Here is a 13,833-nt window from a genome sequence, read left to right as displayed (position 1 = left end):
TTCTTACCAGTAAGAAGAAGAGAGAAAGCAACTTTCCACCCGTCATTTTATTAGTACATCTAGCATCAGGTTCTTACCTAGCGTACCAGGTTCTGACCAAACAGTGGGGCCAGGAGGTGCTTGGGCTGCGTTGTATGGAAGTCCTGGGTAAGGAGGTGGAGGTGCCATGTACATTGGGTTCAACTCAGGTGGATACATGCTAGGACCTGAGCGAAAGGTAAAAATGCACATATAAATAAACATAAAGACACAATGAGATATACATCGTACAGGTCTAGACAAATCATTGTAGAATACAGATGCCTCTCTCCAATTTAATAGCCAGCAGGTAGTTTTAAGTACACAGGGAAGGTCTACTTCCACACACAACAGTAGAAAAAGACTGGAAAAAATAGGGTTTTTATAACAGCTTACCTGTAAAATCCTTTTCTTGGAGTACATCATGGGACACAGAGCCTTAAGTAATTACTAAATGGGATATAAGCCACCTTCAGGTGATGGACACTGGTATACCCAATCCAGGAGGTTCACTCACTATATAACCCCGCCTCCTTCCAGGAGCACATCAGTTTTTGTAGCAAAGCAATATACTTAAATCCCAAAAGAGGGGAAGGACCTCTGTGTCCCATGATGTACTCCAAGAAAAGGATTTTTACAGGTAAGCTGTTATAAAAATCCTATTTTCTTTATCGTACATCATGGGACACAGGGCCTTAAGTAATTACTTAATGGGACGTCCCATAGCAATGCTACTTGAGGGGAGGAAGACACAACCCAGATGGTACCCCCAGACTTGAGGACCTATACTGTTGCCTGCAGCACACTGCACCCGAAGGCGATATCCTCATACCTCCTTACATCCACCTGATAACATTTTCTGAATGTATGCACTGAAGACCAAGTTGCGGCCTTACAGATCTGAGCCATGGAGGCCTGGTGACGCACTGCCCAAGAAGCACTAACCGTTCTGGTACAGTGCGCCTTAACTTGAAAAGGGGGAATCTTACCCCTTAAATTATAAGTTTGAATTATAACTTGCCAAATTCACTTAACGACAGTGGATTTCGACGCTGCCTGTCCATTCTTAGGACCCTCTGGCAGAATAAATAAAACATCAGTCTTACGAATCTGAGCAGTTGTCTTTAAATAGATTTTCACTGCTCTCACCACATCAAGACAATGTAGTGACTTTTCTTCCCTGGAACATGGTTTTGGAAAAATCAATGGCAGGACAATATCTTGGTTCAGATGAAAACTGGAAACCACTTTTGGCAAAAAGTCTGGACGAGGGCGTAACACCACCCTGACCTCATGATTAATCAAATATGGCTCTTTACAAGAAAGAGCAGCCAATTCCGAAACCCTCCTTGCTGAGGATATAGCAACCAAAAATATCAACTTCCTTGTCAGAAGGACTAAGGGAATATGTTGTATCAGTTCAAATGGCTGTTCTTGTAACACTGACAAAACTAAGTTCAAGTCCCAAGGGTTCAAGGGAGGGTTGACTGGCGGATTAAGCCGAATCACCCCTTGCATAAAACCCCGGACCAAAGAATGTGTAGCAAGCGGTCTTTGAAAAAAGACCCGATAAAGTTGAGACTTGGCCTTTAATAGTACTCAAGGCCAATTTCATTTCTACCCCTTATTGTGGAAAGGAAAGAATTCTGCCCATGATATATCTCCGAGGGTGCTAACCCTTGGATTCACACCAGGAAACATAAGCCCTCCAGACCCTATAATATATAGTTCTGGAAGCTGGCTTCCTTGCATTAATCAGGGTAAAGATAACTGACCCGGAAAGCCCACGTTTCGTCAGAACGTGGGTTTCAATAGCCAAGCCGTTAAATTTAGAGACCGTAAGTTAGGATGGAATATCGGTCCCTGTGAGAGCAGATCTGGCCGTAGTGGGGGGGGGACCATGGACCCTCCACTGCCATCTTTATGATTTCTGCATACCATGACCTTCTGGGCCATGCTGGTGCTACCAGAATTACCGCGTTTCTTTCCAGCTTGATCCTGCAAAGAAATCGAGGCAGCAACTGAAAAGGGGGAAATGCATAGATCAGTAAGAACTGATCCCACGAGGTCACCAACGCATCCGTTCTGCATGCGAGTGGATCCCTTGTTCTGGCCACAAAGTTGACTAACTTTATGTTGAACCTGGACGCTAGAAGATCTACATCCAGAGTCCCCCATCTGGCAAACAGCCCAAAAATATGTTGGGGTAAAGAGACCATTCCCCTGGGAATAACTGCTGGCGACTCAAGTAGTCCCCCTGCCAATTCTCTACTCCCGGAATGAAGACTGCCGATAGGCATGGAACATTCCTTTCTGTACAAGTTAGAATATGGTTCTGCGCTGGGAGACTCTTGGTGCCCCCCTGGTGATTGATATAGGCCACAGCTGTGGCATTGTCGGATTGGATCCTGACAGCACAATTCCGTAACCTGGAAGTCCAGGCCTTCAGAGCCAGACGAACTGCCCGAATCTCTAGGATATTGATGGGCAAGGTTCTTTCGGCTTTTGACCACTGTCCCTGGACAGTTGTCTTTTCTAGTACTGCTCCCCAGCCTTAAAGGCTGGCATCTGTCGTTACCACTTTCTAGATAACTGGTCTGAAGGATTTTCCTTTCAGCATATTCTGGGTTACTAACCACTAACTGAGGCTTAGGGACACTCCTGGGGAGAGCCGCATTGGCAAGTCTAAAGCTTGAATTGTTTTGTTCCAAGTAGACAGGATACTGTTATGCAACAGTCTTGAATGGAACTGGGCATAGGGAACCGCTTCGAATGAAGCCACCATGGTTCCTAGCAACCTCATACAAAGGCGAATTTTGCAAAGGCCTTTTGACCTGACCATCCGCACCAGTTCTCTTACGGAGTTGATCTTTGCCTGAGGCAAGAACACCTTTTCCTGGGCTGCGTCTATGATCAGACCCAAGTACTCCAGCCTTTTTAGCGTTATTAAGGAAGATTTCTCTAGGTTGAGAATCCAACCCAAACTTTCCAGGTAACTGGTTGTAATACGTACGCTTTGCTCCAAACGAGCCACCGACTGGTCTATTAGCAATAGATCATCTAGGTACACCACGACTGTTATGCCCTGTGCCCTTAACCTGGTTAGAGGTGGGGCCAGCACTTTTGTGAACACCCGGGGTGTTGTAGCTAGCCCGAAGGGCAAGGCTACAAACTTTAAATGCTGCTGTTCTAACTCAAACCGCAGAAACCTTTGGTGAGCGGGAAATATAGGAACATGCAGAAATGCATCCCTGATGCCAGAAGTTCTCCTCCTAGAACAGTGGTTCTCAACTCCTGTCCTCAGGGCCCACTAAACAGGCCAGATTTTAAGTATTACCTTGGGGAGATGTAGACTAGAATACTGCAATCACTGAGCAGCAAATGTTATCAGCTGTGATGTATTTCAGTTATCTTGCAAACCTGACCTGTTAGTGGGTCCTGAGGACAAGAGTTGAGAACCACTGTCGTAGAAGGATAGAAACTACTAATCTGATCGTCTCCATGTGAAAGGAGCGGATCTTCAGGAACTGATTTAGATTTTTTTAGATCTAGAATGGGTCTGACATCTCCATTTGGTTTTGGCACCATAAAAAGATTTGAATAAAACCCCAAACTTTGCTCTTTTGCGGGGATCTGTATGATCACCCCTTGAGATATTAATCGGTCTAGTGCCTGAAAGAGAGATTGTCTTTTCTCTGGATCTTTGGGAATGCTTGATCTCAGGAAACGAGACGGTAGAAAGTCCAGAAATTCCAGCTTGTACCCCAGCATTACTGTGGAAATGACCCAACTGTCCTGAATTTCCTCTTGTCAGACTTCCGAAAACTGAAGAAGTCTTCCCCCCACCTTGGTGAGGGGGGTTGCCTCTTCATGATGAGGCTTTAGGATTCTGCTTTGCAGGTTTCCGGCCCCAGGACTTCTTTTGAGTCTGGGCCTGACCCTCAGGTTTTTCCCCTAGAGTCTGACGGCGGAGGTCATCGCCACTGGCTAGAGGCGGAGGCCCCTGGCGCAGGGGAAAGAGCCTGTTTAAATGAAGGGCGTTTATACTTTCTTTTGACTGGCAAAAAAGAGTACTTTTCCCATTAGAAATTGTTTGGATATATTTGTCCAAATCTTCCCCAAATAGCCACTCCACATAAAAAAGGAACCCAGTTAGAAGGTTTTTACATGGTGTTTCGGCTGACCAATTTTTTAACCACAGGATTCTACGCATATGTACTAGCATAAGCGTAAGGCGGGACGCCTGGTGAATCAAATCTTTAATGGCATCTATGGCATACTGCTTTTGGTAGTTCAGCCAATTCCTTGGCTTGTTGTGCAGGAACCTCTTTAAGGGCCTGTTTAAACTGGTCCTTTAGGGATTGACAGACACCTATTGCAGCGACTGCAGGCTGAGTAACGGCACCTGCCAGGGAAAAAGTAGATTTTGACATGAATTCCAACCTTTTATCGGATCCTTAAGCATTTGTGCATTGTCTACTGGACAAGTTAGGCTTTTATTCACACTGGAAATCGCAGCATCAACTGCTGGTACTTTCCATTTCTTGGTGAATTTCTCCTCCATGGGAGAGAGAAAATGCTTATCTGGGTGATCCCATTCAGAAAAAATAAGCTGTTCTAGTAATGCGTGCACAGGAAACGCATGCAAAGGCTGTGAGGGTTTTAAGGAATCCAAGGAAAAAAAACAAGCTTTGAGGAGACTCCGATAGGGGTAGTATGAAAGTAGAACGAACCATCTCTGTAAGAGATTGTATCAGCAATTTCTCAGATTGTGAGGCTGAAAAAGGTTCATCTACCGCTATTTCTTCCGCAGAGGAATCATCAGTTTGTCTTTCCTCCTGATCGCCTGAGGTTAACACCTCATTTTGTGCCCACTGTTCCCCTTGCAAAGGGTCTGAAGTGGGGGAGGGGGATCTAGCACACTTCCTATCCATTTCAATGGAGGATGCGATTAAAGCCACTAATCTTCCTTCCAGACCCTGCAGGGTGGAGGAAAGGACATCTTCAGTCACGTATACAGGGGCTGAGATGTGAGAAGCAGTTGCACCATTAACTTGTTCCAATGGCTCACCCTGGCTTGCCATAATTGGTAATTCAGGCGAGGATGACAGCGTGGAAATGTGACTCGAGATCCTAGCACCTGGGGGTGAAACCTTTGGTACCTTTTTGGTCTTTGTGGTGTCTTTCTTGGCAGGCATAGTCCTAAGCACAAAAAACAGAGGCACTATACACTTGCACTTAATCGCTGAACATAGTCATGACAGTAAAGCCGCTATTAAGTTCAGTCTAGTGCTGGGAAAAAAAGTGTCCTTCCTGTATCAGGAACGCCAGTTGCAACCCTTACGTGCCCCACAGCTCCTGTGTCCCTGTGTGCAGACTGCTTGTTTCCTCTTCGTCAGCCGAGGAGAGACTGTCCCAGCTGCGTTTTGATTATCATTGCCTGCCGTGCATCCTTGTGGACGTTGCACGGCACTGCGCTAAAGGCCCCACCCCCTCCGAAAACCTGCCCCCCTAATTCATTTTTTTTAAATGTTCCCATGCTCGTGCGCAGGCTCTTTTGGGTCTACAGACCCAACACGAGGGGGGGGGGGAGGCAGAGTAATTTTTTTCCCTTAAAGAACAAAGCATAGGTGGACTTTTTAGTTCCTAGGTTTCTTCCCTTACCTTATCCCTGCCACAGGATTTGCTGAATTAACAGACAATTCAACCTTCACACATCACGGCGGGCTGAGTTTAGCAAACTTTCAAGAACCAGGTCCCTTAATAAAGGGGTTCCACTCCCTTGGACCCGTAAAAGCACCTCACCAGGAAAGCTTTAGGTAATGTAGCGTGACCCAAGCCCTGGGTCCTGGGGTCCAGCCCTACAAAGAGGCATTACAGGCAAAACCTCGTGCTTGGGATACGAGGCCCAGGTACCATCCACTTTGGCTTCAGTGGCGCTTTGGATGGATCTGGTCTATGGAGGCTATTTAAATCCAGCATGGATCCCTCCTGGAGCTCCTCAGAGCACATCTTCACTCGTGACCAACACCTTAGACATTGGCGAAAAAAACTGATTTGCTCCTGGAAGGAGGAGGGGTTATATAGGGAGTGAACTTTCTGGATTGGGTATACCAGTGTCCATTACCTGAAGGTGGCCTATAACCCATTAAGTGATTAGTTAAGGCTCTGTGTCCCATGATGTACGATAAAGAAAGTTAGGTTCCAGCTGTAGGCTTAGATGTGCTGGGTAACAGGTTTCAGGCGTTTGTTTTGCTCTCCGTAGGATATCATGTAGCAGAACAGTATTAGGGTCCCTGCACACAGTACTTACGTATGAGAACTGGATCTTCCAGGCAAAGGGTCCCTGCGCTAAAAATGCAAGTTTTATCTATATAGTACACATGTTTACAACCACACAAACATTCTTCCAGCTATATTATAATCAGGGAAAGGTGGGATTTACACATGTAAAATACCGAGCAGTAACAGATTTTGTATTGTTTTTATGATCTGAACGTGGCGCTAGTTAACTGATATTTACGCCCCTGTGTGTACAGGCCCATTGAAAGCAAATGGGTTGCATTTAGATCAGTGAAAAATCTGCCACAACGCCGAAAATCGTGGTGTTTTTGGCATGTGCAAGAGCCCTTAGGCATATCAACAAAGCTAAATAAATAATGTTAATGTTGTATTTCTCATTCATTTAACAGTTTGCATTATTTTAAAACTAAAGTAGTCAGATTGATTGAACTTTGCCATAAAATAATCTAAGGTGAAATAAAAACTAAAAAAAAAGAAAAACAAAATGCTCCCATCGTTCTCTCTTTTCATTTTTTAAATACTTTTATTTTATTTATGGTTTTCTGGTGAGAAAAAAAAAAAAAAAAAAAGTCCTCACCCTTAGGGCCCTTTCACACTGGGGCGGTTTGCAGGCACTATTGCGCTAATAGCGCCTGCAAACCGATCCGAAAGTGCCGCTGCTTTGATTCCAGTGTGAAAGCCCTGAGGGCTTTCACACTGGAGTGGTGCGCTAGCAGGACGGGAAAAAAAGTCCTGCTAGCAGCATCTTCGGAGCGGTGAAGGAGCGGAGTGTATACCGTTCCTTAACCGCTCCTGCCCATTGAAATCAATGGGACGGTGCGGCTATACTGCCGGCAAAGCGCCTCTGCAGAGGCGCTTTGCGGTGGTTTTTAACCCTTTCTCGGCCGCTAGCGAGGGGTAAAACTGCCCCGCTAGTGGCTGAATACCGACGGTAAAGTGCCGCTTACAATAGTGGCGCTTTACCGCCGACGCCGCCCCCACCCCAGTGTGAAAGGGGCCTTAATCTCTTGCCACCAACAATCTGTTTATTAATGTATGTTAATGAACATCTTACCTTTCAAGTGCCAGCAGCCACGTAATTGACAGATGGGGTCCCTAACAACAATCAGGAACCAAATTACAAAGAAGAACCAATTAGAGTGGTTCGTGATCATGTGATCACTATGTCAACCCTGACATATTTATCACATGCAGGCAAGACAGTTCCTTTTAAAGTGGTTGTTAAGCCACTTGTATAAAAAGCTCCCATCTCCTCTGTATTAGAACAATAAGTTCCCCTGTGTCTCCGTTATATCATAAATATGCTTTTCTCTAGTCGTCTGTCCAGGACAGCACTAGAGAGATAGGCTCCACCTCCAGAGGCAGGAAACACATCAGCAGATCTTTAAAGGGCGGCTTCCATCCCTCTGCTTCAGTATTTGTGTTTCCTCCATCAGAGGAGGAGGCTGGATATAGGAACTCTCCTTCCCCCGACCCTGGGAGTCACGCATGGAAGAAGGGGAAGGAGGTCTGCATACCTGCGGTCAACAGTCGCTAATAGGTGGCAGGCATCTGGGTCCCCCGGCCAGGTTGAGAGCAGCTGGTGCCGGCATCCTCCTCCTTGATAGCCCAGGGAGGGCTAGCGTTCCCCGCTCGGTTGCTGGATACAAGTGTGTCTGGCGTGTGTCTGGCGTGTGTCAGGTGGGGGGGGGCGGGCGTAGGCCACGAGATCCGGCCCTTGGAAGGAGAGAAGGGACTTCCGGCGCACCACTTCCGGTTCCGGGTCACGCGGCGAGCATGGACGACGGAGCCAGGGCGCCAGCCACAGAAGGGAAAAACGCTACTCCAAAGCACAGTCATCCTTAATGACCTTAATGAAGGAAACAGACAGCACGGATGCAGCCGATCCAGGTTGCAGTGGAACCGACCCAGCTCAGGTAGCCGGACACAGGGGTGCCTTAGAGCTCCGGGGCTGGGGCGAGGTGATGGACTCCTTGGTAGCCCGTTTTTTGCCCTCCCCCCCCCCCCCCCTTTTAGATGGGATCCGGACTAAAGAGTCCTGTGAATCCTGTCAGCGGCTGGTGGGGATGCACTGAGGTGTTGGTGAAGTACACCCATACTCTGCCAAAAGGTTTTGCTGACGGTAGCTTGTCTTTATTTTTTCCCTTCCATTGTCGTCCTTCTCTCTTTCTCTTGTCTCAGCCCAAAGAACTGGAGAGGTCAGGGGAAAGAGGAAATGTCCGTCATGGGCGAACAAATTTAAGGAGGGGTGGAACAAGCCCCTCTGTAAGCCCTGTATTGACAAATTGGTTTACAAAGAGGCAACAGGGGCCTGCAAAGAATTGATTTCTGGGGTCCAGAAAGAAATGAAGATCATTAAGACAATGCTGGCAAACCTTGAAACCCCAAAACTACCAGCCACAGTCCCCCCTGCTTCCGCCCCAGAGGTGGGTGACGAATCAGGGGAAGAGGAATCGGATTCTTTGGATGAACCAAGTGAGGCGGCATCATTCAAAGATATTCCGAGCCAAGGGACAAGTTCACACAGATATAGGCTCTCACTCGAGGAGGTTGATGCCTTATTGGGGGTGATCTACGAGACACTTGAGATTAAAAAAGAGCAAGTCTGCTTGTCTTTGCATGACCAGATGTATCAGACCCTGAAGGATGACCAAACCAGGGTTTTTCAGGTACACAGCGCACTGGCAGACTCTTAAAAAAGAGTGGGTGGAGCCAGAGAAAAAATTGTTTTTTCCCCAAGAGTTTGAAGAGGAGATTCCCTTTCATTGAGGATTTCGCCTGTGTTTGGAACAAGGTGCCCAAAGTAGATGCAGCCTTTTCCCAGTGCTCCAAATCAACAGACCTCGCCTTTGAGGACATGGGTGTCCTTAGGGAACCCATGGACAAGAGGATGGAGGTACTACTGAAAAGGTCATGGGAAGTAGCCATGGCGAACCTAAAACCCTCAATGGCTACAACAATAGTGGCTCATAATCTGGCTGGACCAATTACAAGGTCATTTGGAAAGTGGGACCTCCAGGAAGGAAATGTTGGATTCCCTTCCCATGCTGCATAAGGCAGCGGGCTCTATGGCAGACGCATATGCCGAGTTGTTCAAGCTATCAGCAAAAACCGATGCCCTTATAAAGTCATCTCGCAGAGTGTTATGGTTAAAATCTTGGTCGGGGGACCAGGCCTCAAAAGTTAGGCTGTGTGGCATCCAATTTGAAGCAGACAAGAAAAAGGCCTTCTCTACCAAAACTAAGAAAGCCCCAGCAAAACGTTTTTTTCGTCCCCCAAAGACAAGGGCCGTCACAAGGACAGACCTTTAAGGGGTCAACTCTTAAAAAAAAAAGCGGGGAAGGGGAAAAACAGAAAGGTGTTCTGTTTTCCTCTCCTAAAAAAAACACTAAATCCCAGTGGCTTGGTTCCCGTGGGAGGGAGACTGGGGCAGTTCCTCCCACAGTGGGAAAAGACTACCCCAAATGCTTTCATACTGAGGATAATCAGGGAAGGCTATCGAATACATTTCGAAGGCACTCCACCTGCAAGGACGTGTGTGACCACGCCTCCCAGGGATCTTCAGAAGGCGACGGCATTGTTGTCACAAATTGGCAACTTGGCGGACCAGCGGGTTCTTGTTCCAGTGCCACAGCAAGAAGAAAATCACGGTTTCTACTCTCTCGTTTTTGTAGTAAAGAAACTGTTGGGAAAATTCCGTCTAATACTAAATTTGAAGTTACCAAACAACTGGGTAACACAAAAAATTCCGGATGGAATCAATCTTTTCGGTAAAGTCAATTCTTCCCCCAGATTGTTTCATGGCCTCCCTCGATCTGAGGGACGCCTATCTACACGTCCGCCATCCACGAGGACTCTCAAAAATTTTTGATAATAGCAATCCAGTGGGGAAGGCAGGTCCGACATTTTCAGTTCAGGGCCCTACCATTTGGCATGTCCTCATCCCCCAGGATTTTCACAAAAATCCTGGCGGAAGCACTGGCTCCCCTGAGACTGAAAGAGATATCGGTCATACCATATTTGGACGACCTTTTATTCTTTGCCCCCTCCTTGCTCCAATTACAGGGAGATCTGCAGGTGGCCATTTCCTTTTAAAAAAAACTGGGGTGGTTGATAAACAAAGAAAAGTAAAATTTAATACCAACACAGGTCTTAGAGTACCTGGGGTTCTTGGTGAACTCAGTGACCCAAAAGATCTATCTCACAGAGGAGACGGTAGAAAAGTTGAAGGCGACTGCAACCTTTTTACAGAACAATCTGGCAATTTCCCTCCGCTCAGCTATGTCAGTTCTAGGTTTTCTGGTAGCAACAATTCCTGCGGTACCATGGGCAAGGGCCCATTTCAGGTGTCTCCAGGCCAACATCCTGAACAGCTGGGACGGAGCGCAGGAATTGATAGACACAACCACCCGCCTATCTTCAAAGGCCAGAAGGTCTCTGTGGTGGTGGAGGAATGAAGAGAACCTTGTGCAGGGTCTATTATGGTCTCTTCCAGTGTCCGTTCGTATCACCACGGACACCAGTGCTTGGGGCTGGGGGGCCCATTGGGGGTCAAAAGTAGCCCAAGGGTGCTGGGAGAAAGTACAGTCCCAAAGGTCTGCCAACTGGAGGGAGTTACAGGCGATCTGGGAAGCGCTAAAGACATTTGCCAGAGAGTGAAAGGTCACCACGTACAGATCCTCTCGGACAGTGTGGTAGCAGTGCCTTATTTAAACGAGCAAGGGGGAACAAAATGTCCGCCCTTAATCAGACTAACAAGTATCATCTTGTTTTGGGCTGAAAGAAACCTGAAATCAGAATCTGCAGTCCATCTGAGAGGAGTGGACAACCACCTGGCGGACTTTCTGAGCTAACACCAAGTGTCCGAGTCGGAATGGTCACTAAACAGAACAAATGCCCAGGTTCCGGTGTACTTCTCGCTACAAAAAGAAGCAGGGGCCAAAGGGAAAGATGCCATGGCCCAGAGGTGGGCCTTTCCCATGTGCTATGCCTTTCCCCCATTAAAACTTATTCCTCTAGTCCTGAGGAAATTCCTTCGGGAATGGACCACGATGATATTAGTGGTCCTGTATTGGTCAAAAAGGCCGTGGTTTTCCACACTGTTATGTCTGACAGAGGATCCTCTCCTCATGCTGCCCGAGAGGAAGGATCTCCTGTCCCAGGGCCCAGTTCTGTTACCAAGAATACAGACTCTAAAATTATCGGCTTGGTGTCTGAAGAAAGTCTCCTGAAGAAGTCTAAGGGTCAGGGTGGTAAACACAATTCTTTCTAGTAGAAAGAAGATAACCCAAGTGATTTATGTCAAGTTTTGGAAAATTGTTTGCTCATGGTTAGATACCAAGAAGGTGTCTGCAGGTATTCCAGCCATCTTGGAGTTTTTACAAGACGGCGCGGATCAAGGACTGGCTATTAGCACATTAAAAGTGCAGGTTTCGGCCTTGTCTGTTTTTTTTTAGAGCAACCCCTGACGTTAGACCCGCGAGTTAGCAGGATACTTAAAAGGGGTTAGCCAGAATTAGACCTGTTCCGTTTAAGATTTTGCCACAATGGGACCTGTCAAGAGTACTACAGGGTTGGATAAAATGGTCACAGGAAGAAGAACTGTCCTTAAAATGGGTCAAGCCATAACCACAGCTAGACGCATTAGCAAGCTTCAGGCGCTTTCCATTAAAGAGCCTTTTTTGCAAGTTTTTGAAGACAGACTGGTGCTACGCACAGACCCAGGGTTTTTGCCTAAAGTAGTGACAAATTTCCATAGAACTCAGGATATTGTTTTACCGTCATTCTAGAATTCCACCAACAGGATGTGAGAGCCTCTGTCTTACAGTATCTGGAAATGTCGAACAGCATTAGAAAATCCAATGCCCTATTTATTTTACATGTGGGGAAAAAATTGGGGTCCCAAGCTTCAAAAAACACAATCGCAAGGTGGATTAAACAAGCTATTGTGGAAGCCTACAAGATTATGAAAAAGGAATGTCCCTTTTCCCCCCATGGCTCACGCCACACGGGCACTATCGGCTTCTTGGGCGGAGCGAGCTGGTGCGACACTAGAACAAATCTGTCGAGCAGCAACATGGTCAAACTACTCGACTTGGGGGCGTGGCCTGGCTGCTCGGGAAGATGGACGCTTAGGAGACTAGCTCCCACTACTTCACAGCCTCTCCGCTCCAGGGAAACGTCCGACCGCACTGCCGGACACTGAAAGATGGGGACAGCCTCACGGACATCCTCCGCTTCACGCTCCCGCTCACCAAGAGGACATCAACAGAGCGGTACGAGCCAGAGCATCCCCGAACTGTTCCGCTCCCAGAGATCTAACATAGCGGCATCCCGCCACACTCCCTCACAGATCTCAACACCGCCACTGCCTGGAATGCCTGGAGCGACTTCTAGCCTCCTCACCTCAGACTCCGGAGCCCACAGCGCGCTCACACAGCAACACCCAAGCCTCCTAGACCTCAGAACAGTGGCGGCAGACATTAAAGATACTCTGTCAGTGGCCATAGCCGACCTGCGCATTGATATTCGCGCCATTGCTGACAGAGTTCAAGATGTGGAAAAAACTACAGCCCAGCACCACACGGTCCTCCGCAAAGTGACTCACAAGATGGATGCACACACCACTCAATTGAGAGACCTACAGAGGCATGTGGAAGATTTGGACAATAGGGGCAGAAGACACAACCTCCGTGTCAGAGGAATGCCTGAATCTGTTGAAAATGAACAGCTTCCTGCCGCCATTACATCCCTATTCAACAACATTAGACCGGCCAGCACAGACCAACATAGATATGGAGAGAATCCACCGTGCACTCAGACCCAAAGGTAAAGAATCTGACCCCCCCAGAGATGTAGTGTGCTGCCTGGTGGACTACAAATTGAAGGAAGACATACTCCGCAAAGCGAGAAATAGGATCCAACTCACACATGGTGGCTCAGAGATACACATATACCAAGACCTTTCTGGCATTACCTTGCAGAACAGACGAGATCTGAAACCACTCCTAGACACACTTCGCGCCAAAGCCATACCATACAGATGGAAGTTCCCCTTTGGTCTCTCCGCTACCTATCACGGCCGCACAGCAATACTTAGAGTACCCGAAGACCTGCCATCTTTCTGCGACGCCATGGGCATCCCTATGATGGATGTCCCAAATTGGTACTCCGAATTCCGCCTCCCCCCACCTAAGAGAGATCAATGCCACGAAGAACCCATGGAAACGCAGGAAGCCAGATATCGCAGACGCAGATCAACATCGGGCAACAGATTGCACACATCCTCCAGAGGAAACTGCAATGACACCAGCCCAACCGACTCTCCGTGATCAAGACGAGCCAGAAGAGATTTTGGCCCGACTCAGGATCGATCCCCGCCTACCTGAACAGAGGCTCACCGCAAGCAAAGAAAAGTTACCAGGTGTTTCTCTTTTCCTTTTTGTTTTTTCTCTTTTTTCTTTTAGGAACGTTTAAGTTCACGCATTCTAAGGATGGACAGTTCCCATCGTT

The 13,833-nt window shown here is 47.4% G+C and overlaps 1 protein-coding gene across 2 annotated transcripts in view; it reads right to left on the bottom strand.

Annotated features, from left to right (window-relative positions):
* Positions 1-13,833, bottom strand: part of WBP2NL (WBP2 N-terminal like) — a 69,773-nt gene that overhangs the window by 17,927 nt on the left and 38,013 nt on the right. The window contains exon 6 of one of the 2 annotated variants that reach the window (XM_073592719.1): positions 78-206. The exons of the other annotated variant lie outside the window; for it this stretch is intronic. Coding sequence (XP_073448820.1) covers positions 78-206 — 129 coding nt within the window. The remainder of the gene's footprint in view (positions 1-77; positions 207-13,833) is intronic. 2 annotated transcript variants of the gene reach the window in all.

Source organism: Aquarana catesbeiana, linkage group LG07 (assembly GCF_042186555.1).
Source record: "Aquarana catesbeiana isolate 2022-GZ linkage group LG07, ASM4218655v1, whole genome shotgun sequence".
Classification (NCBI taxonomy): domain Eukaryota; kingdom Metazoa; phylum Chordata; class Amphibia; order Anura; family Ranidae; genus Aquarana; species Aquarana catesbeiana.
The sequence above is the reverse complement of the archived record's forward strand: the minus strand, read 5'-3'. Positions and strand labels throughout refer to the sequence as shown.